The sequence below is a fragment of the Aquila chrysaetos genome, chromosome 11 (assembly GCF_900496995.4).
Source record: "Aquila chrysaetos chrysaetos chromosome 11, bAquChr1.4, whole genome shotgun sequence".
NCBI classification, from domain to species: domain Eukaryota; kingdom Metazoa; phylum Chordata; class Aves; order Accipitriformes; family Accipitridae; genus Aquila; species Aquila chrysaetos.
The window spans coordinates 6,819,257-6,843,348 of NC_044014.1; the positions used below are offsets into that span (position 1 = coordinate 6,819,257).

The window sequence follows — 24,092 nt, forward strand, 5'->3', positions numbered from 1 at the left end:
ACCGGGCTCCCCTCAGGCGAACAGGAGGCAACGCGATTAACAATTACCGGCTGGGCCCCCTGAGGTGTACCAGACCCCCCCTTTTTTTTTTTTTTTTTCGTCATTTACGCACACACTACCGCCGCACTTCAGCGCAGCCTCGTTCCCTCAGGCCCCCCCACCGGACAGACACCCCCGGGGGCCCGTGGTTCGCCACGGCCTTTCCCCAGCTACTCCTGAAGGCCGAGGGCCGCCGGCACCCCCGCGGGCGGACCGGGCCCTCGGCCCTGGGCCTGCCCCGCTCGGCCCCGGCGCTGGCGGGAGGCGGCGGCGCAGACGGGCGAATCTTCCCGGGCTGCTGCCGGCCAATCCGCGCCGCCCGGGCTCGCCCCCCCACCCCCGACACGCCCCCTGGCCCTGCGCCGCTAGGCATGCTGGGGGCTGTAGTTTCTTCCCGGCGTCGCTCCCCGCGGGTAAGCGGCGCGGTGAAGAGTCCGGCGGACTACAGCACCCAGAAGGCCGGTGGGCCCCCGCCGGCCGTCCCGCCGCCTTTTCGCCGTCAGTGCCTACGATCCCCAGCGCGCTCCGCGGCTCGGCGGCGGGGACCGGGAAGGAGAATCCGGTCCGAGAGGGAGCGGGCCCGGCGGGGCGCGGCTGCGCAGAGCGCGGCTTCCTGAGTGTCTGGTGGCGGCGGCCATTTTGTGGTGCTTCTTCCCTCTCCCGTTCGGGCTGCGGTGTCGGGACCTGGCGAGGGGGCGAGACGGAGCGGGGGGAGCCGGGGCCCTCACCCTCACCTTCCCTTCGCCTCCCTGCGCGGCGGAGCCCGCCCCCCCCCCGCCCCCTCCGGCGCTGCCCCGGCGGGTGCAGCTGAGAGCGGCGCTCGCCCACCATTATGGAAGACGACGGGCAGCCCAGGACCCTGTGAGTGGGGAAGGGACCGCGGGGCCTCCGGGTGGGGAGTAAGCCCCAGCGGGCCCGGGGCGGAGGGGGACCGGGCCGGTGTGTGTGGGGGGGGGGGGGGGGGGGGGGATGCGCTCCCGGAGGCGTGCGTGGCCGGGCCGCGGTGGGGGCGGGGAGGCGCGGGTGCGTGGAGAGGGGGGGAACGGGGCCGCGGCGAGGGGGGGGGGGGGTGTCCCCGTGGGTGCGGAGGGAGGCGGCGGGCGGGAGCGGAGCGGGGGGTGTGAGGAGAGAGCGTGTGAGGGAGGGATGGGGAGCGGGGTCCCGAGCTGGCCGGGGGAGCGGGTGTCGGCCGGGGAGCGGAGGGAGGGAGGGGAGAGGAGACGGGGCGGCTCGGGAGAGCGCAGGCTTTGCGTTGCCCCGGTTCAGGGGGACAACGGGGGGAGACCCGGGTGGCGGCGAAGGGACCCACGATTTGACCAGGTCTCTATCCAGTGCCTGGGGGGGGGGGGGGAAGCCCCGCTTGCCCGGCCTGCGGGCGCAAGCCTCTCCCGGGGCCGGCGCCGGGAGGAGCGGGTCGGGGTCGCCCGTCCTCGGGTCCCCTTGACGGCGGTCCCGGCGTTAGGGAAGTTCTTTGTGTTCTCCCTGCGGTGGGTGGGACGGGGAACACCGCAAAAGGAGACTCTCCGTAGCGGGCGGATAGGAGAAACTGCTTTTCCCTCCAGTGTTTCACAGTATGGCTCAGTAACAGCCTCTTGGGCCCTGGCAAAAGAAGTAACTGTATGTTGGCCGTGTCTCTCTAGGCAGTGTTTAATCAGTTGGTGGCTGTCACCTGTTTTCTGCTTATAAATTTGAGCTTTTTTGGTTGCTGTTGAGTTCTTTTCAACTCTGCAGGTATGGTTTTGATGGGTTTTCTTTGTCCTACTGACTTACGTGAGGGGGGCTAGTATGTATGGTGAGGCACTCGAGAGCACGTAATTCTGTTGTTGATTGTTGTAACTAGTTCATAGATTTTCAGTTTCCAGTTGCCAAAGGATGTTACGTGCTGTATGAACAGGACAGTGTTCGGGCTGTCCGTGTAAGAAAGGCAGTCTCAACAGTACGACGTTCAGGCTGCCCATATGAGAAACACAGCTCAAGACAGTGCAAATGAAATCTTTGTCTATTCAGGTTTTGGGACAGTAGCCTTCAGAAAGGCTTTCAAAGATAATTTGGATTGAGGGCTACTTTAAAGAAACTACTGAAACAGAGTAAAATAATCTCTGAATTTTTTTTCCACTACCAAAATGATGACTTGGCATTTAAGGCTTTTCGAGGCAATTTGTGTTTTTTCTCCTTCCTACATCTGCAAAAGTTCTTTTAACTTGTTTATGGTATAGTATAAGTACTTAGTCTGTGCTCCCCAAGATGCATGGTTTAAATAAGGATATTTTACATGCCTTTTGTGTTGATGACCCAAATGGTCTGACCTGGCTTGGCCCTGATAGTGGACGTAGTTTTCAGAGTGTTGCTTTAGAAGGAGAGGAGGGAAAAGAGCAAAGTTACACAGCATTTTACTCAGTTTTGTTATCAAGGTTCCTCTCTTCCTGATTGGCTCCTCTTTTTTTTTTTTTTTTTTTTTTTTTTAAATAAGTGCTATATCTAGGCTAAGTTTTAAAATGTTCTTTTACCGCTAACAAGTTTTGGTACTACATTGGGAGTGGGTTCTTCTTACTGACACATCAATTGATGACCTGACTTAGCCCATAGTCACTGACAAGGAAAAAATTACATTTGTACTAAGATGTCTGACATAGCATCTCTACAGCTGCCCGAGATGTTTTATTGCACACATGTGACTGTCTAATTTGTCAAACTCATAAACAGCATATACATTCATTTCCTAGTAGTTTTGTAGGAACCACAGTCATGCAGGGTTACTTTCCTGTAATTATTTGAGGGCTTTTTTCATAAAACACAAATATTCTGCTGTAGCTTTTCTTACATCTCCCTCTTGTCCCTACTTTTATCTGAAATACCTTTAAATTCAGAATTGCAAGTTGTGTTTTAAAGGTTATTGTCCTGGGTAATACTTTTCCTGTATAGTAGTTATGATCTCTCATACAAGTAAAACTCACTGCCCCCCAAGAACAACTAATAATATTGTAAGTTGAACTCCTTTGTTTTTGTTTGTTTTTACGGTGGGAGTGGGGAGGGAAGTAAGTGAAGAATAAATTGTTTCTTTAGCTATTTGACCATGTGCATAAGCAGTTGGTTGATAGTTTAAGTGATAGTTTATGAATGTCTTTGGTATTTCATTTATTCCTTCAGGAAAGAAAAACTAAACCTGTAGGTTAGGAAGGAGTTTTCTTTTTTAACACTTGCAAGCAATTTTTTTAATTATAAACAGAAAAATCCACCTAACGACTGTTCACCTAATGTTTATGCCCATCTTAAATATCTCAGGAATAATAATTGTTTCCATTTGCAGTACTGACAGGGCTGTTCTGTTGTTTTCAGTCACGACAGGTCAGTCATGAGCTTTTAAGAATTCAAAATATTTTCTGAGGCTTAGTATAGAAAATAGACACCACTTGCATTTTTATTTCTCACATTTCATAACTAGTAGGTCTTTATAGAAATGTGAAGAATAACATTCAATATTTTCTGCCAAAAAGTTTTCCTTACTGCTGTAAACAATTTGAAGATAACTTGAGAAAGGGAGGCCTTTTTGTAGGATTTGTCACACCCCTCAGTTCAAATGTGATACAGAAAATTCACAATGTGTAAATTTTTAGCTCGTCCTAAAATGAGCTGTGGGCTTCTGTGGGGGGTTTTTTTTCTTTGTTTGTTTGTTTGTTTTTAATCAAACACTTGAAAGCTCTGTTTTCTGTGAGTACTGTCAGATTTCCTTCCTTCACAAGCTGTATCAAAGTCCTGTTTCTACTTTAAAGTGAAAACTAAACTATCAGAAGCCTAATGTGTTGCAAATGTTCTTGGATGTCGCTGATAACTGGAAGAAAAGTTCCAAATTTGTATGTTGTTCTTATTAGTGGCTTTAGGAAAAACTTCAGGAACAGTCACTGAATACCTATGAGTTATGTCATTAGCTTTGCCGTGTTACATTCTTAGTGTCATGGAATTTGGATAGGGTGTGTAAGGTCAGCTGTGAACCAGGAGCTGGATTCACTTCTCTTACGCTTCCTTTCGGTTCAGTTCTCTTATGGAGGAATATTGTCTGCTTAGTGGAGTCTACAGAGTGGACTTCTCTTGGTATCGTTTTATTTCCATTAGCTCACTGGCGCTAGGCAGAGATGCTACTAGAATTTCTGTGGACTTGTCACCAATTCAATTACCTTGTTGCTTATCGTAGTTTCTTCATTTAAATATGGAATCTGCCATTTCTTGCACGTTGTCTGTGTGAGTGTGAAAACATATTTACTATCTTTCTTCCAAATAGTATGTAGGGGAGTTTTGTGGACCTAAAAGTAGTGGCTGTAAATGTCCCTTTCCTCCCTACCTGTCTAGGATACAATGAAAAACAGTTTACCTTCACAAAGAGGATTTTTCTGTTCAAGCCAAAGACTTTAATTCTAAAACTCATTACTTGCTGATATGTGCTTCTTTTATTCTTTAGATAATTCTACAAGATCTCTGAATTTCAAATACAGTTTGTTATTCTTTGTGTTGTCAGCAGCATTCAAAAGTGTAATATATTTAAATTTATATCAGGAGCTATATATATATATATATGGTTTGGGGTTTTTTCTGTGTGTGCGCTTATTAATTGGTATTTAAGTGCTTCAAACTTGCAGAAGGGAACAAACACTATTGCCTGTATGCAAAAAGCCACAACTTTTGCTGCCCTGTCACATTAACCAAGACAACAGCCTATAAAAGTATAGTAAGTGCTTCTTCTCTGTTGGGTTTTATTTTTTTAAAGTTTTAATAATACATCCTCTAGAATGTATCTAAACAAAAAGATTGAAATACCATGCAATAGCATGTTAAAAGCCATGTTTTCTTTAGGTGTAGTTCTGCTTATTTTGGTTTCATAAAGTAGAATAGAAAATACTGTGTTATATCATGTATAAATTCAGCTAGAAAGGGGAAAACTGGGTGTGCCAATAGGCTGGCCATGTGTGGCAGGTGATTAGCATCAGCTGAGGAAAGTTTTGTGTTTCCAGAAAGGTAAGGTTTCTGTTCCTATTATGTTGAATGTATTTCTTTCCTTAGTTATATAGTATTCAAATGTTGTACACAGATTATGGTTGCTTGTATGGTGTTTTTAAGTCATCTTTAACTGTAATGAAGGAGGTAATGTTACTGCAACCAACTTTACTTAAAGATGTGAAAGTAACTATCAAGTCGTATTTTTTAGTGTATTGTTTCAAAGCTGTAGAGGTTTGTATTCCTGTATTTTACATGCAGTTCAAGAGATTTGGGTCTCTGTGGGTGTTGTCCTTGTTACATGAACTTTTTATTGTGAAGTATTCTTAGCGTGTGTATTACTCAAGTTTCAGAGTGTTAGCAACTTGTGAAAGGTATTAATGCCTTCTGACTCTGGTAATATTAAAACATCAAGGCAGTATTTATCAGATACATTTAGAGAATTAATGGACCATTAGGACTTTACATTCCATTTGAATCTAGCAATCAGGTGGTCCAGAATTACACTGCTGATTTTTATGAAGAGGCAACCTGTTTCATAGCTAAAGTTAATGATACAACATTCTCACTCACAACTATCTTGATGAAGACATAGTGGTATTCGAAAACCACCTAGTATCTCTTCTAGCAGTTAGTGTGATTTATCTTAACCTTAATTGAATAGACTTTTAAGGGATGGCTTTTCCTGGCTTTTTTTTTGTCAGACGAAGAGGAATTCTTCAGATTGCTTTTCAGAGTTCTTGCGTTTCCAAAATACATATTAATATTATGCAGAAAAGGCTGAGATTTTGTTTTTCTATAGTGTTAATTGTACTCCTTACTGTATCTGATTTTGCAGTAGCAATAATGTTAGTAGGACTTCACTGTATTTAATTTCATGTCAGTGCTACTGTACAAGTGCTTATATCAGTATGCTGTTAAGGCATGGTGTTAACTTACACTGTTCTACAACGTAAAAAGGAAACAAGTACTAGTAATAAGTTCACAGCAATATTGACGCTTTATGTGGGAATTCCTACTGGTAACTATATTTTCCATCTGATTTTAGTAGTATCTGCAACAGTTAATATTTCCATTTAAAACTATTAGTGATTTGCAACTTAATCTTGGTGAATGATTAGCAAAAATTTAGTTAAGGTTTCAGAAGGAAGGTATGGATAAATGTTTAACTGCTAAGTTTTCAGAATAGAGAATTGAGAAGTCAATGAGCTGGGCAATTTGTCCTGTAATGGGTCTTACAGAATTCTGTAGTTTTTAACTTCTTTACTGAAATGCTTCAACAGTACAGGCTGCAAATGTAGCTTCTATTAATGACTTCTATTAATTCATACATATTTAGTCAGAAAGTATGGAGTACATGAAAGCTTTTAATGGATGTTTCTATATTCAGGTGATGTGATATATAAGAAACTCATTCTGGATCTTGTGTAGCATTGAAGTCCTGACTGAGAAAGTGCAGAACTGTTTCATAGTTGTTGAAAGAATAACAACATAAACAAAAATCTGTTGATATCATGGTGTGGTGTTCAGATGAAAACAAAGTGTCCATTTTAATTTTGCTGAAGCTAGATGAAAATCCTGTTGTCAAACACAGAAACTGCTTCTCAAAATTTTTAAAGGGATGCCCATTAAGCAAAAGAAGTGTGTGCACTTAAATTGCTGTACTCAAAAGAATTTGGCTTGTGCATAGGCTAAGAAATGCTGGTTCACGTTTATGTTCACTGAAGTGTATTAACAGCTCAGACTGACTTTAGCTTTCTGTGTGATGACATTCTATAATAGATCAGAGTAAAATGAATAAAATGTGATTCAGCTGTTGAAACAATATACAAAAGTTCTGCTGGTGTTACTGGTTGCATTTGAATACTTTGTCTTGACAGGCTTACTTGTAAAGATAATGAACGTCCCTGTGCTGATGACTTTTGAGTTCTGTTGCTGTGACAAGCCTTTCTTTTAACTGATCGCTTTGTTTACAATTTGATTACAAATTAGTCACTTTTTTTTTTTTAAGAATACAGTTCTGCATGCATGGCTCTCTCGGCCATCTCTGTGACCTGGTTTTACTTTTTGTGAGTGTAAAATGTAGCAGAGTATCTAGAAGTAGTTCTAAAACTTGGCTATTGGATTTCTGGGTAAATCTAGGACTCTATCTAATAGGTATTTCAAAACTTGGAATTATTTCTAAGATTTTATAAATAAAAAAAATCAGGAAGTATGGGTGATATTAAAATAACTCTGCCAAAATTTGGGGGAGTTTTACAGAGGTGGTAGCTGTTGAGATAGATGCTGTGTGGAGCATTCCTATGGCATAATGCTGCATAAATTGCCTATTGGTGAGTGGGCTGGCTTTCCAAATGTTGAGGAAAACAGAAAAATTGAGTTGGTCGCTTGCAAGGCAGCACAGTTTATGTCTGATAGCTGCTACTGAACTAATAGGGGTTAGATGTAGGTTCGTACCTGAATTCAGGAGTAGTCTGGATTAGATGCTCAGTGGGAAGTGAAACTTAAAGCATCTTTGCCCACTTGGTTGCTTGTTCTGCCCAACATTCTTGAGCAACGTTCTTCCTGCGTTTGACATTTCTCTGCCAAAGAAATGATTGGCACTAGATATCTGTGTCCAGTAATGTGTCTGAATCAAGCTTCATGTTCTCAGTTGTGTGGCCAACTTTATAATTTAGAAACCACATGAATGCTGCATTAAAACTATATCATGAAATAATTTGTTAATACTGTCTTTAAGATACCTGGGATATTTAAAGGGAGATTTTTTCATAATCAAATTCAAGATTTTAAAATCTTAATTACATTTGGAAAGATGAAAATTTCTGGTTTAAAATGTTGGTTTCTTGTTTCCCTGTGTAGCTATGTAGGAAACCTCTCCAGAGATGTGACTGAAGTTCTTATACTTCAGTTATTCAGCCAGATTGGACCATGCAAAAGCTGTAAAATGATAACAGAGGTAAGGCCTTCCACATCTGGGGTTAGCAAGTATAATGTAACTTAGGATAAAGTTGTGCAAAATAAATGGAGTTGGGGGCTTCTTTTGACATTACTGATAGTGGGGTTTTTTGGGTTGATTATGTTTGGCTTTTTGCAGAAGAGACCTGTTGTTGTGTACAGTCCTGTACTTTTGCCTGTGGCCCTGACATACCTTTTACCAGCTGATCATGAGATTGCACTTCATTTAAAAGATTGTTACCCCCTCTTTTCAGAACCACCTTGTTCTGATGATCAGAAACCTTCTTTCAAGAATTATTCATGGCTATCTTGTACATTTTTCACTTTTTCACATTTTTCACATAAGCCTCTAATTCTTTTTCCTCTCGAATAAATGCTTCTTTGCTATGAATGAAAAGTAAAAAAAATCCTTCAAAATAAGTTTTGCTCTTCCTGAGCCTCTTCTGTGCCAGTGCGAATAGCTCTTGTCTGCACCTGTCTGTTCTTAAATTATTTTTTTCTTGGAAAAAAGTGACAAAATAATATTCCAGATAAGGTCTTTTGTACAAAGTGTTGGTAAGTATTAATACTTCTTCTCTCCATTGTAAATACTCTGATACATTTAGGGTTGGTAGCCATTTCTGTGATCTCGTTGAGACATCCTAGGCAACTTTTTGCTCCCTAATATTTTTCCTTCCTTCTGTGTTTATAACTGCTAAACTTTGAGCAGGCAGGGGCTAATTGGAATTTTTGCTAGGTTTAATCTTCAGTTCTTCAACTCTGGCTTTCAGTATGGTCTTCCTACTTTTTAGTACTACTTATGCTTCGTGCTAGTAGTTACAGATTTCCTGAGTACAGTCACATTTTTTTGTCAGGATTGTTAATGAAAGTATTAAAAGGCAAGTCTTGCGACCAGACTTCTTTAGGAACGCTAGTAGTAACTCCTCTGTGGTCGTCTTTTCCTTTCAAGGTGACACACTGCTTTTTTGGTTTTTAGCTGCCTATTATCCACCTGATGCTTGTTTAATCACTCTCATCTTTGTCTTAACTAATAATTTCCCATGTGGCATTGCATTAAAACTTTTTAGTGAAGATAAGAGCTCTGCCACGTTTTCTATAAGTTTATTGGAGAAAGATAACTAAACAGGAGGATAACATAGTTCTGAGTTTTTTCTCTGAAGAAACAGTTTTGCTTGTCATATGCCCTTCAGAAATAAGGTACTGCTGCTCCAACCTTCAGCTGTTCAAGAGATGTTAGTATGAGTCTGATTTCTTGAGAACCAGATGAGAAATTCCAACACTCATTTTACCTTGAGTTAGGCTTTGTGGTTTTAAGATTTTTACATAACCATAGAAACAACAAGTGAGACACCTTTATGAAATAAGTAGATAAACAAAAAGCTACTTGCAGCTATATTCAGTCATACGGAGGTGAATGCACTGGGCTGACCTTAGCACCTGTCACCAAGCAGTCAGCAAGTGCAGGTTGGATTCTAGACTGGAACTGGCCCGCAGCTACAGCGCTTTTAACTGTCAAAGTACCTGTCCGTACTGTCCATCTGTCCTGATCAATTGTTGTAAACTTTTCATAGGCACCGAGTTGCATTTAAGTGGTTCTTACCTGTCCATTGTTACTACCATTATCGGTCAAGTTTATACCTGAATGTTCTCAAAACTTCTATGATTTTCCCTCCCCAACACCCTCTTTAGCCAGGTGTATCAACTGTTTGCTCACTCTTTTTCATTTGTAGAATATGTGACATGAAGACGTCAAGTGTTTAGCTAGTTCAAATGTTTATTTTGGGGGTATGTGATGCTTGGGGGATGGTGTGACTAGCGTTTACAGGTGTCTTGAATAACTAAAGATCTGGGCACCTGCAAAAGAGGCTCTTCTCATGTTCAGACAAGTTCTTAGTGCTAAAGAAGACCTCCCCACAATCTAAAAGTAAAATTGCACTTCAGTTGAAGCATAAACTGCACTAAATCTGCTAAGGCTTCAAATGGGTTTCCCAAATCTTGTTTTCATTGCAGCAGGAAAATACTATGGGAAGAGGGGCGAATTAAGGCTTACTGTTTTGGGGCATCGGGGGTGAATGTGCTTTTAGAGCACTTCATGGCTGTTGTGACTTAAACTCTTTTTTTATGATCTCAGGTTTATTTTCTCTTGTCCATTTTGCATCAGTTAGACACACCTAGTACTGACATTATTTAGAAGGATGCCTTCATACTACTTGATCATTTTAGGTATATCAAGGCCTTGTGATCAGTTCAGCTATTAGATCTTAATAGCCTCCTTTGTTCAGGTGTAGACAGAATTCTATTTGAAGATGTACAATCCAGTTTTATGGGGCAGAATTAGAATTTCTTTGTTCCTGTAAGTGTGTATGAATTTTCAGAAGTTAAATAGTAAAACTGGTAAAGGCCTACTCTTAACTTGCGTTAGAGCTATGCTCTACCTGATGCTGGGGGAGGTTGATATGCAAGAAAGCAGTTTCTTTACATGCTAGACCCTTCCCTGTCCATGCAAGAAATAATTTGTTCAATATTAAGTGTTTATCATCTTATGTACATGCAGAGTAGTTAATGTAGTTTTGGTGTAAGGCTCTAGTTTTTGTACTCATTACATCTTTTAGGCAGATTAAATCCAATGTTAAAGTTGCATTCTAATCATCATTTCCACTTGATCAACTTTTCTGAAGACTTTTACGTTCTTTGCACTTAATACTCTGGTACATTTAATACTTCAGTGAGCTTTGTCAGTATTTTTAAAGGTTATTTGATAGGCCATCCTAAAAAACTGGTTTATGCCCAAGATTTAACAGAGTAACAATCAACTGATTAATCTTTTTCCCTCAGTCAGACTATTTTGAGTCCTTTTAAAGGGATGTTTTCCAGTTGGTGGGTATAACATTTTTCACTTGAGACTGAGAATATGCAACTTTTAGGTAGTTGTCCGCTAGTGAGTTTCAGGCAACTAAAAGAAAGGACTTCTTAAGTAGGAGGAGAGAGAAAATTGGCGAAAATGTATCTGGGGAACAAACATTTTGAGCTTTGAGTATATATATGAGGCAGAAGACCATTTTTGTTCTTCTCTGCGTTCTTTCCCTTCCCCCCCACCCCCCTTCCATCCAGTCTGCAGATCACTTTTCTGGTAGTTGAATTATTTTTAGTTTAGTAAACTTAAAGTTCTGAGCCCTCATATAAGGTAAACTATACTTCAGAAATTGCTAGACCTTTAATAAAAAGTCCATCTTCATAATTCTTGCATTTAAGTGTAATGTCAAAGGCTATTTCATAAATCTAATGCAAATCATTCTTAAAGTTTCTAGCTATAAGTAATATATTTTCCTGGATTTTCTTCTCAGCAACCCGATAGCAGAAGGGTCAACTCTTCTGTTGGATTTTCTGTTTTGCAGCATACAAGCAATGACCCTTATTGCTTTGTGGAATTTTATGAACACAGAGATGCAGCTGCTGCATTAGCTGCTATGAATGGGAGAAAAATTTTGGGAAAGGTAAGTTGCTTACATTGTAATCTTAGATTTAAGGAATATAGGTTTGTGTAAAAATATTAATAAAACTGTGGAGCATTCATTTTGTTGAAGATGTTTACCGAGGTTAAGTACTGTTAGAATAATATTTTCAAAATACTGATTTTAAAAAAGAAATGTTTAGGAAACATATCGTTTGTGACATTCTAATTATGACAGCATTTTATATTGAATGATGATTTGTAAACATTGACAGTTGTAACCCACCCTTGAATGAACTTATAAAATGTAAGACTTTTGTGAATTTATACTAAATCTTATACTTATTTTCAGGAGGTCAAAGTAAACTGGGCAACAACACCAAGTAGCCAGAAAAAAGATACATCCAGTAAGTAAAGTAATGCCACAGTATCACTTCTACACAAATACCTCACAACGTGGTAATAATTTGTCATAAATGCATTTAAACATAACTTTTCTCCTTCCCATCTTGTGTTTAATAGAATTTTGCAAACTAATTCTTCTGTTTCTGCTTTACAACTGGGGAAACTGGAGTGGACAGATTAAATTGCTGCTGCTCATCAAATGGAATCCTGGGTGTTCCTGGTTCCCAGTGCTGTGTGCAGAGCATCACTTTCTCAGGAGTTGAAATTTTAGATAGCAGTTAAATATTTGATTAGTAAATTATTTATTTTCAGATCACTTCCATGTGTTCGTTGGGGATTTAAGTCCAGAAATAACAACAGAAGACATCAAGTCAGCATTTGCTCCTTTTGGTAAAATATCGTAAGTATCGTAATAAACATTTCCAATATTAGTTAGAAAATATGACAGTGAAAATTTGTTTCTGAGTTGAAATGTTATTTCTTATCTTTTTGGATAATTTTTCTGATGTTAATTTTGTCATGTTGGGTGGGCAATAAAGGGGGGTTATTGTTTCATCTCAGTATCTATCATGATTGTAAATACAGTAATGTAATTGTGCTCTGGTTTTGCTGAAAGCAATGTGCTTTTAACCTAATTTATATGCTAATGTACTTCAACTTTTTATTAAAATTTAATTACTGTTCCTAAGTGTGACTTTTTGTTGTTCAGAATGTGTACAGAGTAGTGACTTGACAACTGGTATATGTTGCATCCTCAGTGTATTTTTGTGCATTCATACTGCGTTTCATAGGCAGTATAGAAAACTGGGCAATTAGACTATAATTTTATGAAGCAGCTAGTTGAATAACTTGTGAACGTTTTGAAAAAAGCTAATACTTATGAGAATGAAATCTACTTTTTTGGATGATAACAGGGGATGAATTAAGATTGTAATATTTAAATGAAAGAATGGTGGATTTATAATATGTGCACATTTCTGCCAGTTAAGAGAATGTTTCTTTAAACTTCTCATAGATAATTCACATGATACTAAAGCACCTGGTATTTTAATTGAACATATTTAAAATTATAAGAATCCTTGTGAGTGCTAAAGTATGTATGTCCTTAAGAGTACTGCTAAAAAAAGTCTGTTAATCTTCTATCAGTTTATCTTTATATAAATCTTTCAAAATTGCACATGAACGTTTTTGTACTACTTTACAGGAATATATTTCTAAGAAAAAAATTCTTATTTTTCTCTTGTTCTGTACGCATATTTTTAAATGAATCATGAATCTTATTTCTTACCTCTGCTATTTTGTTTACTTTGCTTTTTGTCTCTTAATGTGGTAAGTAGTACTGTTTTCAATTTAAAAAGAATAATTCAGGTTTCTGTTTCTCAATCTATTATTTATACCTGAGACCTGCAGTTTTTCTAAAGTCCAAGTCACAATTAAAAGTAATAGCATTCTGGTTATTTTGCAGAATTGCTCATAAGAATGGACAGGATCTTGAAGGCTAACTGCAAGGAACTGTGCACACTGGAACTCAGTTGTAGATTTTTTCTCATTTCTATTTATTCTTATTATACATTATTTATATATACATATTTTAGTATTTACATTTTAACATTCTATATTCAGTGCAGTTCTATATTTCCAATCATTTTAACTTACTCACTAAAATTTCTGTGTAAATTTGTTGTTTTCGTACTGGTGTGCTTAGCATTGTTGTTAGTTTTATTCTCCTTTCTTAAATTTCTGAAAATGTCAATTTTTCAAAATTTACAGCTACCCAAACTCCAAAATGATGGTAGAGAATTGACCAAGAAAAATAAAGAAATCTGTTAACAGGCCATGTATGCCTTTTAATTCCTATTTTTTCCTCTTTTTCGATTTTTTAATATTTCATATATTTTGTATCACTAGGCAGAAGACATTTAACTATTTAGAAAATGCATGGTAAATTAGATAGAATTGTTACAGTAATTTATAGAACAGTAAACCTTAGAGGACCCTAGCCAATAGAATATTAGAAAAGGAAACTTTGTTTCTCTTATACTTCAAATTTGAACATTCTAGTTTTAGCCAGTATAGGTTATGTGGATAGGTTGCATGTTTATTACATGTTATTTTTTTTGTCCTACTGCTTTTTTCTAACAGGTAAAGAAGCAATAGGGAGAGTTCAGGAATGACTGTAGTTTTAGGGCTAACTGAATTTATAAGAAAAAATTATGCTCACAATACAGTGTGTGTGGTTCCTTTTAGTTTTTATTTTGCAGGTTATTAATATTACCCTCATATAGCTGTGCTTCTTTTCACAGGGATGCACGGGTAGTTAAAGATATGGCAACTGGAAAGTCAAAAGGCTATGGTTTTGTATCTTTTTATAACAAACTGGTGAGTAATCACAATGTAGATTTAAAATAATTGCCTATTTTCTACTTCTAGTTTTGCGCCTCTGTTTATATGTTCACTAGGTATCAGACTTACCCAGGGGAAATAAATTTGCGTGTATGGGACAAACATACTTTAGTCAAAAACTTCCGTTATTTATGGTTAAGGGTTGAAACAATTCAGATGACAGCGATGCTATGAGAACGTTGTGAAAAAAGATTCGATAACATTGTGAAACAAGGTTCCTGAACGTAGAAAGCTTGTTCGGGTGTGTTAGGGTAGTTCAGCTTAGTCTGTGGAACCATCTCTCCTACAGTGAGTTGGGTGCCTGGTGGGATCAGGAGTGCTTTAGGTCTCTCAGCTGAGGCACCGTGCCAGGTCCAGTGCGGCTCCCTCTGTTAAGGTAGGAGCCCCTGGAAAACGACATCCCGGAGCCCTCCGTCCTAAGGAGCGCAGTGCCACGCTACGCAGTGGTGTTTGCCAGGTTTCGGTTCGTGCCAAAGCTCAGTCTTTCTGGGGACCTAATGCAACCAAGTGTGTCGTACGCTGAAGTATGGCTGGATTTATTTGCTTGAGCTCTGCATCTCAGGAAAGCTCTTGGCTGGTCCTTTGCTTGAGTTGTTAGATTGTTTTGAAATCTAAGATGGTTCTTTGTATTGAGTAATTAATTTGCAGCTAAGAGGTGATTCTGTACTTCTAAAGCATTTTGCTTATGCATGTTGTAAAACTGAAGGTTGTTCTTGGTTTTGCGTTGGATGGTGTTACGTAATGGATAATGTCACGCGTGCTTAGGAAAAAATGCTTCCAACAAGTGACTAGTACCCCTTTCTGATACAGATATTAAAGATGTTATTTGTAGAATTTAATCAGTATAGTACTGGTAAAATAGTGCTATGCCCTACCATTTATAACAATACAATTGACTCAGCAAATAATTCTTGGTAATTTGGAAGTTAAATAAATGCTTGACAGAGTTAAGAAATTTGTGAAGATTATTTGGAAAATTGAGCTGTACGTGTTTAGAGGTATGTTTGGGACAACATGGCAAAACTGTGTAAACTGGTTTCCTGAAATATTTTGCATAGGAGAAACACACACAGTTAAGGATTTTAGGCATATAAGGCTGTTTGTGTAGTCAGAAGTCCTACATGTCAAGACTCTTCTTCTATCTTCTGTAAGTTATCTGAAGCTGAATCTTAATCGGAAGAAAAAGTTGAAATTTCTTTTCTTCAGATTTGCAAATGCCCTAAGATATTACAAATTGAATGCCTTGATTTAGTGTATTTTTCCACTTCATTTATTTTGTGTTGCAGCTGAAATAGACAAGAGGAATAGATGTCTTATTTCCTTGTACCCTTCTTCCCTTATCATATGGTTGTGTTTGGTTTCTGTGACCATAGGGGAAATGTTGTAACAGTCACATGGAATGCAAGTTACTGGATTCTTTTAAGACTGAGGCACAAAAACTCCGATTTAAAATCTGTATTCACTCTGCAAAATTAATGGATGAATTCTAAATGTAATACTAAAAAGTACTTCTAAAATTTTTGTTCTTTTTGCTGTTCATTCAGACAGCAGCTGCACCTATAGGGTTATGGCACGACCATCCTGAGCTGGCAGTTTAAGGCCTGTTTTTCAGAATTTACTGTCATCCTGCTAGATTTGGGGAAGTGGGATATGTTCCCAGACTTTAGGTACTCCAGTCTGAGGTCTTAATGCACACCACAGTTATAAAAAAAATTAAACTCCTACATTGACCTGGAACAGTTACAGCACAGGCTACATTCCATATTTGTCATAGCTGTGATCTTCAAGACTGGCAGCAAGATTCATTAGAGCTTTTTTCATTTCCTAGTCAGTTTGTAACTTACTATGTTTTAGGAGTGAGGGTGCTTGAATAGTTTTGGGGTTTTTTTTTTAATTCTGGTGGCTTGTTTTTGTCTCTTAGGTTTTTTTTCTCATTGGTGATCTCTCATAATTTCTCTTTTGTATTTATGTATTGTCTTCAAAATGATCACTCTGTGTAATTAAAATTTAGGAAGATCAAGGTCCTGAGTGATTTGAGTTTGAGATGGACCTGTTTATAGCTGGAAGCCTTCAGTGTGAGGCAGGACAATGCTAGTCACCCACCTTTAACTTGTCCATATGTCCTCTTTGTCCTTTGTGCTTGGCGTTTTCTTTCTTAAGCTTTGTGCCCTTGGAAAAGCATTTCAAACCCATGTACTATTTGCTCTGCCTCTCTTCTTTCAAAGCAATTGGGGAAAAAATTGCTTCTTCCAAGTGTTAGCAAACTTATCCCTTGCTTACTAGATGTTTCTGCTTACAACGTGAACCTAAAGATTGTCTTCTAGTTCGTGCTCCAGATAAGAAGTTAAGCCACGTGGGCCATGGACTCTTTTGTGTGTGTGTGTGTGTGTGTTCATATAACGACTTCAATATTTAGAGAACTTACAAAGCAGTCTATGCTCAGACATACATTGCATGCCTCCAGAGGGCAGAAGAGAGGATGGGATGGGGACAGGGGTTGGTGCAAGTAATGAATAAAAGGAAACTTGTGTGCTCAATCTATTTGTATCTCAGCATTATAGTTTCTTGGTAACTACCATTCAGCCTTCCCAGAATTGTAGATTTTTCTACCTAAACTTGGCCTATTATGTTGAGTGCATATTAAGATTCTGAAAAAAACACACTTAGATCTTATTATACATTGTCTTTTGCATGGTATAAGCGTTACTGGGGTTACATCAGAGAAATTTTTCAGTGAGGTATTTTGATTAAACAGTCTTTCCTGATTTTTCATCTGTTACTATTTATATATATTTTTGTGTGTTGCATTTTTAATACAGTTAATTGGCAAAATAATTTGATACATTTTTTTTATAGTTAAGATTATAGTTGTTTTATTTCAGAAATTGCTTCTGGCATCTATCTGTATGACCTTTGTACTTTTTTGGGCAGCCTTCAAATATTCTGTTACAGATGTTTTTTGTGTAAAGGTAGTATGTGTATGATTGTAGTTGGCTTCTAACCTGTGTGTAAAAAATAAGGGTGGGAGCAAGTTTTTACCAAATCACTTGTGAGGGCCTTCTCTGTAACCGATTGGCTTCATGTTACTTTATTTTTGGCTGCTTGCTGTGGTTGTTCAGAATTTCATAATCTTTTTAGTACTGTTACTGGTTTTGTCAACAGAATTAGCTGACAACCAAGTCTTTCTTAGAAGTAAACTTGTACATGCTTCTTGTTTTGAAGTGTTTATAATCTTTATTTTAATCTCTTTAGGATGCAGAAAATGCTATTGTACACATGGGAGGCCAGTGGTTGGGAGGCCGTCAGATCAGAACTAACTGGGCAACACGGAAACCACCAGCCCCCAAAAGTACACAAGAAAGTAAGACCTTCATGTGATGCTATGTTGTGTTTGTTCTCTTGCACATCGCTGTTCAATGGAGGAATAAAACATAATATTGCCAAAATCATGGCACTTAATTACATATCTACCTTGACTTCCAGATCTTAAAGAATAGATTTTTTTGATATATTATATGAATGTAGTGGTGGTGCTACTGGTCTATCATAAAATATTGAATGTGTTTGTTAAATGTATAATTCATACTTGTGTACGAGGTAAGTATCTGGGACTCTGTGGTTACTGTTAGCCTACTGCTTAAAAACAGCCTTCTCTCTTTATAGATAACACGAAACAATTGAGGTTTGAAGATGTAGTAAATCAGTCAAGTCCAAAAAATTGTACTGTATACTGTGGAGGAATTGCCTCGGGGCTAACAGGTAGGATTTGTTTTATTATTTTTTTATTATTGAAGCTTTTTGGACACCAAGATGGTTACTAAATCAAAAACATTATATGTTGTAGATCAACTTATGAGACAGACTTTTTCACCATTTGGACAGATTATGGAAATAAGGGTGTTTCCGGAAAAAGGTTACTCATTTGTCAGGTATGGACAGAGAAAAATAAAATCTGTGATTTTGTTCATGTAGTGATGTTTCATCTTTCTGTAATTTACTTGATTGAACTTCTGCTGATACATTAAAAGCTGTCACCATATGTTCATAGAAAAATTTGGAACTTTTAAAAGTGGCCACCAATCTTTTTACCTGAGAAGATGAATATCTGTGAAAGCAGATCTTTTTCTCTGGATTTCCTGTATGTATGGAGTCGCTGGTTTTTAACACTCAAGTGAAAGTACTATAAAGCATAACATTAGTTTGTTTTTACATTCTTTAGATTTTCAACCCATGAAAGTGCAGCACATGCTATTGTTTCAGTTAATGGAACCACAATTGAAGGACATGTTGTTAAGTGTTATTGGGGTAAAGAATCCCCCGACATGACTAAAAACTTCCAACAGGTAACTTTAACCTTTTCATTGTATTACAAAAGCACTTGTGTATATACCTGTAATGCCTTCCCAGTTACAATAGCTAAATTTTGCGTTAGACTTCTTATGAAATTCCATGTTCTGTCTCAGTTATGTTCCAGTTCATCAAATTGGGCTAGTGATTTTGATGGAGTATCTGTTACTGTCTTCTGGATATGATTCAAGATAGGGAGAAACTTTGAGGTAATTCTGATTCTTGCTAGTTCACTAACTGCAGACTAGGTGACTATCCAACCAAATATTCTTTGGTATTTAAAATACACTCAAATACTTTTTTCAGTACAAAGATGTAATTAAGTCACAGTGATGTCTTATGTTTCTGATCTCATTATTACTTGTTTCAGCCCTGTGATTGATATAGCCAAAAAATTTGCCTTCAGCACAAAAGGAACATGATCCATCTCTAGAACCTGATGTACTGTGAATTATTCTCTCCTTAGGTGGATTACAGTCAGTGGGGGCAATGGAGCCAAGTATATGGAAATCCACAACAGTACGGGCAATATATGGCTAATGGGTGGCAAGTACCATCATATGGAATGTATGGCCAAGCATGGAATCAACAGGGTTTTGGAGTAGAGTGAGTAATTGTATTTAATTTTTTAGAATATTCCAAGAATGTTATATCTGAGTTTCAGGCTCATTTGGTTCAAGGATTGCACAAGGTTTCAAGCCTTAGGTGGACTCCTACATGATTAAAGCTTATGTTTAATGATTACCGTGGACCAAATAATGGGGTGAGTCACTCTGACTTGTACTCGATCACACATTTTATGTGTATGTTTTGAGAGTCAAGGCACAAAGATGACTCCTTTGGTAAAGTTTTGGATGGTGGTCTTGTCTGATATCTAAAAATTTTCTGGATTCCAAATTGAGGTGGTGAATACTGGAGAGTCTGAGCCAGGGAGCCCAGGTATTTGCCTGAAGCATTCATAACCCTGGAGAGAAGATGCTACATATTGACACTTTAACTTGTGCCATTTCAGAATTTGGGTGAGCTTTTAATACTTGATCTCTTCAAGACGGAAGTCTTCACAACAACTTTTTGTTTTAACATACTTTTAAAATAACTTCTTTGTTTACATAATTCTTCATTATCTCTTGCAATTAAACATATTAAGCCCTGATAAACCGATCACTGGTATTCATGCCAATTAGGTGTTGGGAATTTTTTTGCATTTCTGCATCCTTGATGTTGACTTAGAGCCACCTGCATATGTACGTGCCTTTGGAGGCGGTTGTCCTATACAGCTAGTACCCAAGGTTTGTGGGGCTGTTCTTAAAAAGCTTATGATATTTTTCAAGAATCACATGTTGTAGCACTTTACCTGAATTACTCATTAAAGAGAAGAAGAAGAAATTGTTCTATTTTGGTATGAATAGTAGTGTAGGAAGTATGTTCTTTTTTTTTTGTCTGTTATCTTGTAAATAACTTGACTAGCTTGCATGATTATTTTTCTTTTCTTCTTTTTTTTTTTCTTTTTTTTTTTTTTTTTTTTTTTTTTTTTTTTTAACCATCTTGTTTCTTTTTAAGCCAATCTCCATCTGCTGCCTGGATGGGTGGATTTGGTGCTCAACCTGCCCAGGGACAAGGTGCTCCTGTAATACCTAACCAAGCTGGATATGGTATGGCAAGCTACCAAACACAGTGAGCTGGGACTCTGTTTAAAAGTGTGTATTTCATGATAGGCTGCAGTTTCCAGTGACATTCTGAAGACTGGAATGTAGACAATGAAAAAAGAAAATATTTATTTTAAAAATGGAAATGTTTGGAACCTTTAGCACAGCTTTGCTTTGGTGAAGGACACAAATGTCTTCTAGTTCTGCCTTTTAAAGTTTTTGTTCATGATGGATATGGACATGTTTTTCTTTGTGTACAAAAATTAAATAAAGTCAATAAAGACAATTCTGACTACAAATTTTGATATAGTAGGAGAAATGGCTAATGAATTTGATCTTTAGGTTACCATTCCATTTTTTTTTTTTTTTGTTCTGTCTTCAGTGTTTTATATCACTGTGCTTTTTAAGAGAAATGACGTTGAAAAACAGCAAGTTGCTTTTAGTTGAACACACATCCTGAAATAAACTGTGGACCAATCATTACAACCTGCTAGACAGTATTGATTTTTCAAGAAACCAATAGGCATAGCTCAGAAAGTATATGTAGGTCTTGGAATAATTTTTTAAAAAAATATTTAATTTTTCTACATGCTTAAAGAAAACAGTCTGATACAAAGAATAGTGCAGTCTAAAATGAAAAACAGTACTGTCTGAGTAATTTCACATAACTTTTACTGTCCACATTCAGGCACACATTAAAACTTTTCAGAGCTGGTTTGCTTAAGACTGTAGTAATTTTGCATTTAATTTTGAGAAGTAAAAACGTTTTTGCAAGTATGTTGTTTGTATTCAAATCAGACAGTCATACTTGTGCTTTTACATAAAGTTTGAAGGCTACACATTGTAAATATTTCATAATTACAGTGTTTCAAAAGCATGCTCAAACATAGAAGTAGCAATGTAATTATTCAAAGTAATACTTAATATACTCTACTGCTTTAAATGCAGTAGATTGACAAGAATGTGCAAGACTGACATTTCCAAAGTTGGCTATTATGTAAAGTTACATAAAGAACTATAACAAAGAGCCTTAATTTTAATTTCATAAATCTTTAATGCATCACCTTTTTGTCATTAGAAATACGAATTTTTTGCTTTACATTATTTGGTATGTAAATACCTTGGTTAACAACCTTGTAAACCTATTTCAAGGTTATTATAAGTTGTATAGTATCTTGAGTGTTTTGAAAAATCTTGATGTTTTTTAAGTCTAGAAATATTTTGCCCAAGAATTTTTTAACAAGATTGTTAAAAACATCTTATTTTAGAGAATATTCAATGTGCCATTTGGTAAATGGAGATGCAGTTGAAACAGTACACTGAGTTGTGACTTATTTTTAATTAAAGTTTTTGTCTTTATGGGTGGTTTGCATGTGATGAACCTGTACAGAGGCTGGGTTGTTTGTGTACTGAGTGTGTAAATGGATAAATCATGAAGATGTTTAAATGGTATACTTGGGTTATTTCTGAATTATTTTATGGATACATTGATATAAACTGCCTCAATAAATTTGAAGTTGAAAATGAATGTAAGTTAGATACAAGTACTGTGTCTTACCTGTGACAGCTAGGGGGTGCAAATGTTTCAGCTGTATACTGAAATACACTGAGGCAGGCACAATTTAAAAAAAAAAAAAAAAAAGTAGGATTTGCAGTGATAGTTCAGTGAAGCAAACTTGCATTTTAAAAGAAACAGAATGTTTGATTTTAGAGATGATAGTTCTAAATGAGTGTCTGAGAAGCTGCATATTTTATCTTTTCTGTTTCTTACCATGCAGGTGTTGCAAGTTAGAATAGATTTTGAAATGGAAACTTGCAGTTTTGTTAAACCCAGCCAGGTTGTGCAAATAACTACACTTAATGCTGTAGCAAATCACATGAGGTTTTTTTCCTCCTCTTCTACTTGACATGCTAAATAGTACCTTGACTTTTAGATCAGGTTGAAAGTGAGATATACTAGAAGAGCAATTTAGTCAGTTGGCTCAACTGTACCCAGAGATACTTGTAACTCTGGGCATCTAATGCATGCAATAATGACTGAAGTTAGTGTGGAACCGTAAGTGCTTGTGATGACAGAATTGGCCCTTTATCTCTGTTTCTCCTTTATGGTATACGTAGTGTTTTTCCGCTCAAGTTAGGAATCTTGTCTACAGGACTCTTGTTTTTCTATAAATTTTGTATATATGTGTATATCTACGCGAGGATCGGCCTATACATTGTAGTTTGGAAAAAAAAATCACAAGTAAGTCTGCATTTTTGTTATGCTTACCCGGTTTAAAAAAAAAAAAAATCATGAGTCAGTAGATACATGAATTGCAAGTTACTTCAAGATTTCTTAGACTTCACTTGAAATCTGGGGTTTCTACATAATTCTACGTGTTTGGCATATGACTATGTTCTGGGTGCATGCTGGTATGTAAGCAGTATGTTCTTTAGGCGCTACTGAAGATTTAGATGATGCAAGTACATTACCACATAAATGCCCATATAAATGGGTGTAAGATTTAAGGCAGTGATCTTTAGGTCTCAAGGTGTAGGTCACCTCAAATCTGATTATTTAATATGCCTGCTGGAGAGCTGGGCCATACCTGACCTGTATTTCAGGATGAAAGATAGGATATACTTTCTCATTTAAGTCTTTTGTCATTGATTTTTATACAGCTTTTCTTTAATGGTGATATTTCTTCGCAGACTGCTCAAGATATGGGAGTCTCCAGTGTCCTTTAATGTTTCTATAGCACTGCGAGGAGGAGTTGTAATTTGGATTGCTTTCTACTCAGTAGCGTTCATAAATGCATCACTGACAATTTTTTGGCACCAAAGAGCCTCTTGCACCATACTGCTTTTATGAGTGACTGTTACACTGTTGTAATTTCTCTAACTATAGAAATCAACCACTACCTAACCCCTTACCACTAAGATTTGGATTTCAAAAAGTATTGATTTATCATGGCTTAAGTTGATGCGTGCAACCTGAAGCAAGGTTGTAATCTGCATTTGCAGAAAATGTTCAATAAAAGTGAAACGTGATAAAGGGCTTATCCTGTATTGTCATCTGTCAAAACATTGTCCCTCTGCTGTAAAACTGACAACAGGCATACAAGGCTGGACTTGTAAACTATGCATTTTCAATCATGTAAAAGATGTTTTATTTAAAATTTTTCATACAAAACCATTTTGTATTTTGCAGAGTTGCAGTAGTAAGGCTGTAAATCTAAGGTTACATGTAGCTTTTCATCAGTCCTGCCTCCTTGTGTATATTTTTAAACAGTTTTCAGACGTACTCTTGCTGCAGAACCTTCTTCCTTACTAAGATAACTTCATGAGACAGCTATTCACTGTATCAGAACTATTTCCTTCATTTCACTCGCCAAAAAAAGTCTCACAGTGAATAAGACTTAGTTTTGCAGAAAATTAGTGATTTGTTTTTCTTGTGTTTGTACACAAGGAAGCAGACTTAAACTGTATGGACATGATTAGTGTCTGATACTTCGTAATTATCTGACTGTTTTTGAACAAGGGCACAAGTCTGTTTTAATCACGTGGAACTGTTTCCTGGTCAGCAATAAAAGATTTTGTTGCACTGTTCTTACATTGCAAGGTACAGGCAATCTTTATTCAGTATACTTCAAAAAAAGTGGATGGGGGTTTGTAATGAACTGCCTTGTTCCAACTTGAATCTTCATAAATAGATACAGTTTGGGATCTGGATTGCTGCTGTAATAGCAAAAGGAAGTTGTTCTTTTGAAACTGAGTGAAAATTTATTTGTTCTGATCATATGTGGTGCCTGTTCATTGTTGGTAGATTTAAGGGTTTCACTATGTAATAATGTTTCTGTTCATAAAAAGGCAACTGC

The 24,092-nt window shown here is 37.7% G+C and overlaps 1 protein-coding gene across 6 annotated transcripts; it reads left to right on the forward strand.

Annotated features, from left to right (window-relative positions):
- The first annotated feature begins 598 nt into the window (after positions 1–598).
- Positions 599–23,823, forward strand: TIAL1 (TIA1 cytotoxic granule associated RNA binding protein like 1). 6 transcript variants are annotated; one of them, XM_030029802.2, is made up of 12 exons: positions 599–900; positions 7,888–7,984; positions 11,379–11,477; positions 11,787–11,841; positions 12,152–12,239; positions 14,143–14,218; positions 17,495–17,603; positions 17,906–18,001; positions 18,087–18,171; positions 18,462–18,585; positions 19,056–19,195; positions 20,150–23,823. In XM_030029802.2, exons 1-12 carry the CDS (start codon positions 872–874, stop codon positions 20,265–20,267), a joined length of 1,116 nt encoding a protein of 371 aa, XP_029885662.1. In that variant the 5' UTR covers positions 599–871; the 3' UTR covers positions 20,268–23,823. The 6 variants fall into 6 exon arrangements, with proteins under 6 accessions (XP_029885662.1, XP_029885661.1, XP_029885663.1 ...); XM_030029801.2 differs by having other exon boundaries at positions 637–900; positions 11,328–11,477; XM_030029803.2 differs by lacking the exon at positions 599–900 and adding an exon at positions 3,720–4,759 and having other exon boundaries at positions 11,328–11,477.
- Positions 23,824–24,092: the final 269 nt, after the last annotated feature.

Excerpts from the sequence above, each read along its gene's own strand:
- TIAL1 (XM_030029801.2), top strand. The coding sequence starts at position 872 with ATGGAAGACGACGGGCAGCCCAGGACCCT. Across the intron at positions 12,240-14,142 it reads GCTCCTTTTGGTAAAATATC|GGATGCACGGGTAGTTAAAG; the intron begins GTAAGTATCGTA and ends TTCTTTTCACAG. Across the intron at positions 18,586-19,055 it reads TGACTAAAAACTTCCAACAG|GTGGATTACAGTCAGTGGGG; the intron begins GTAACTTTAACC and ends TTCTCTCCTTAG.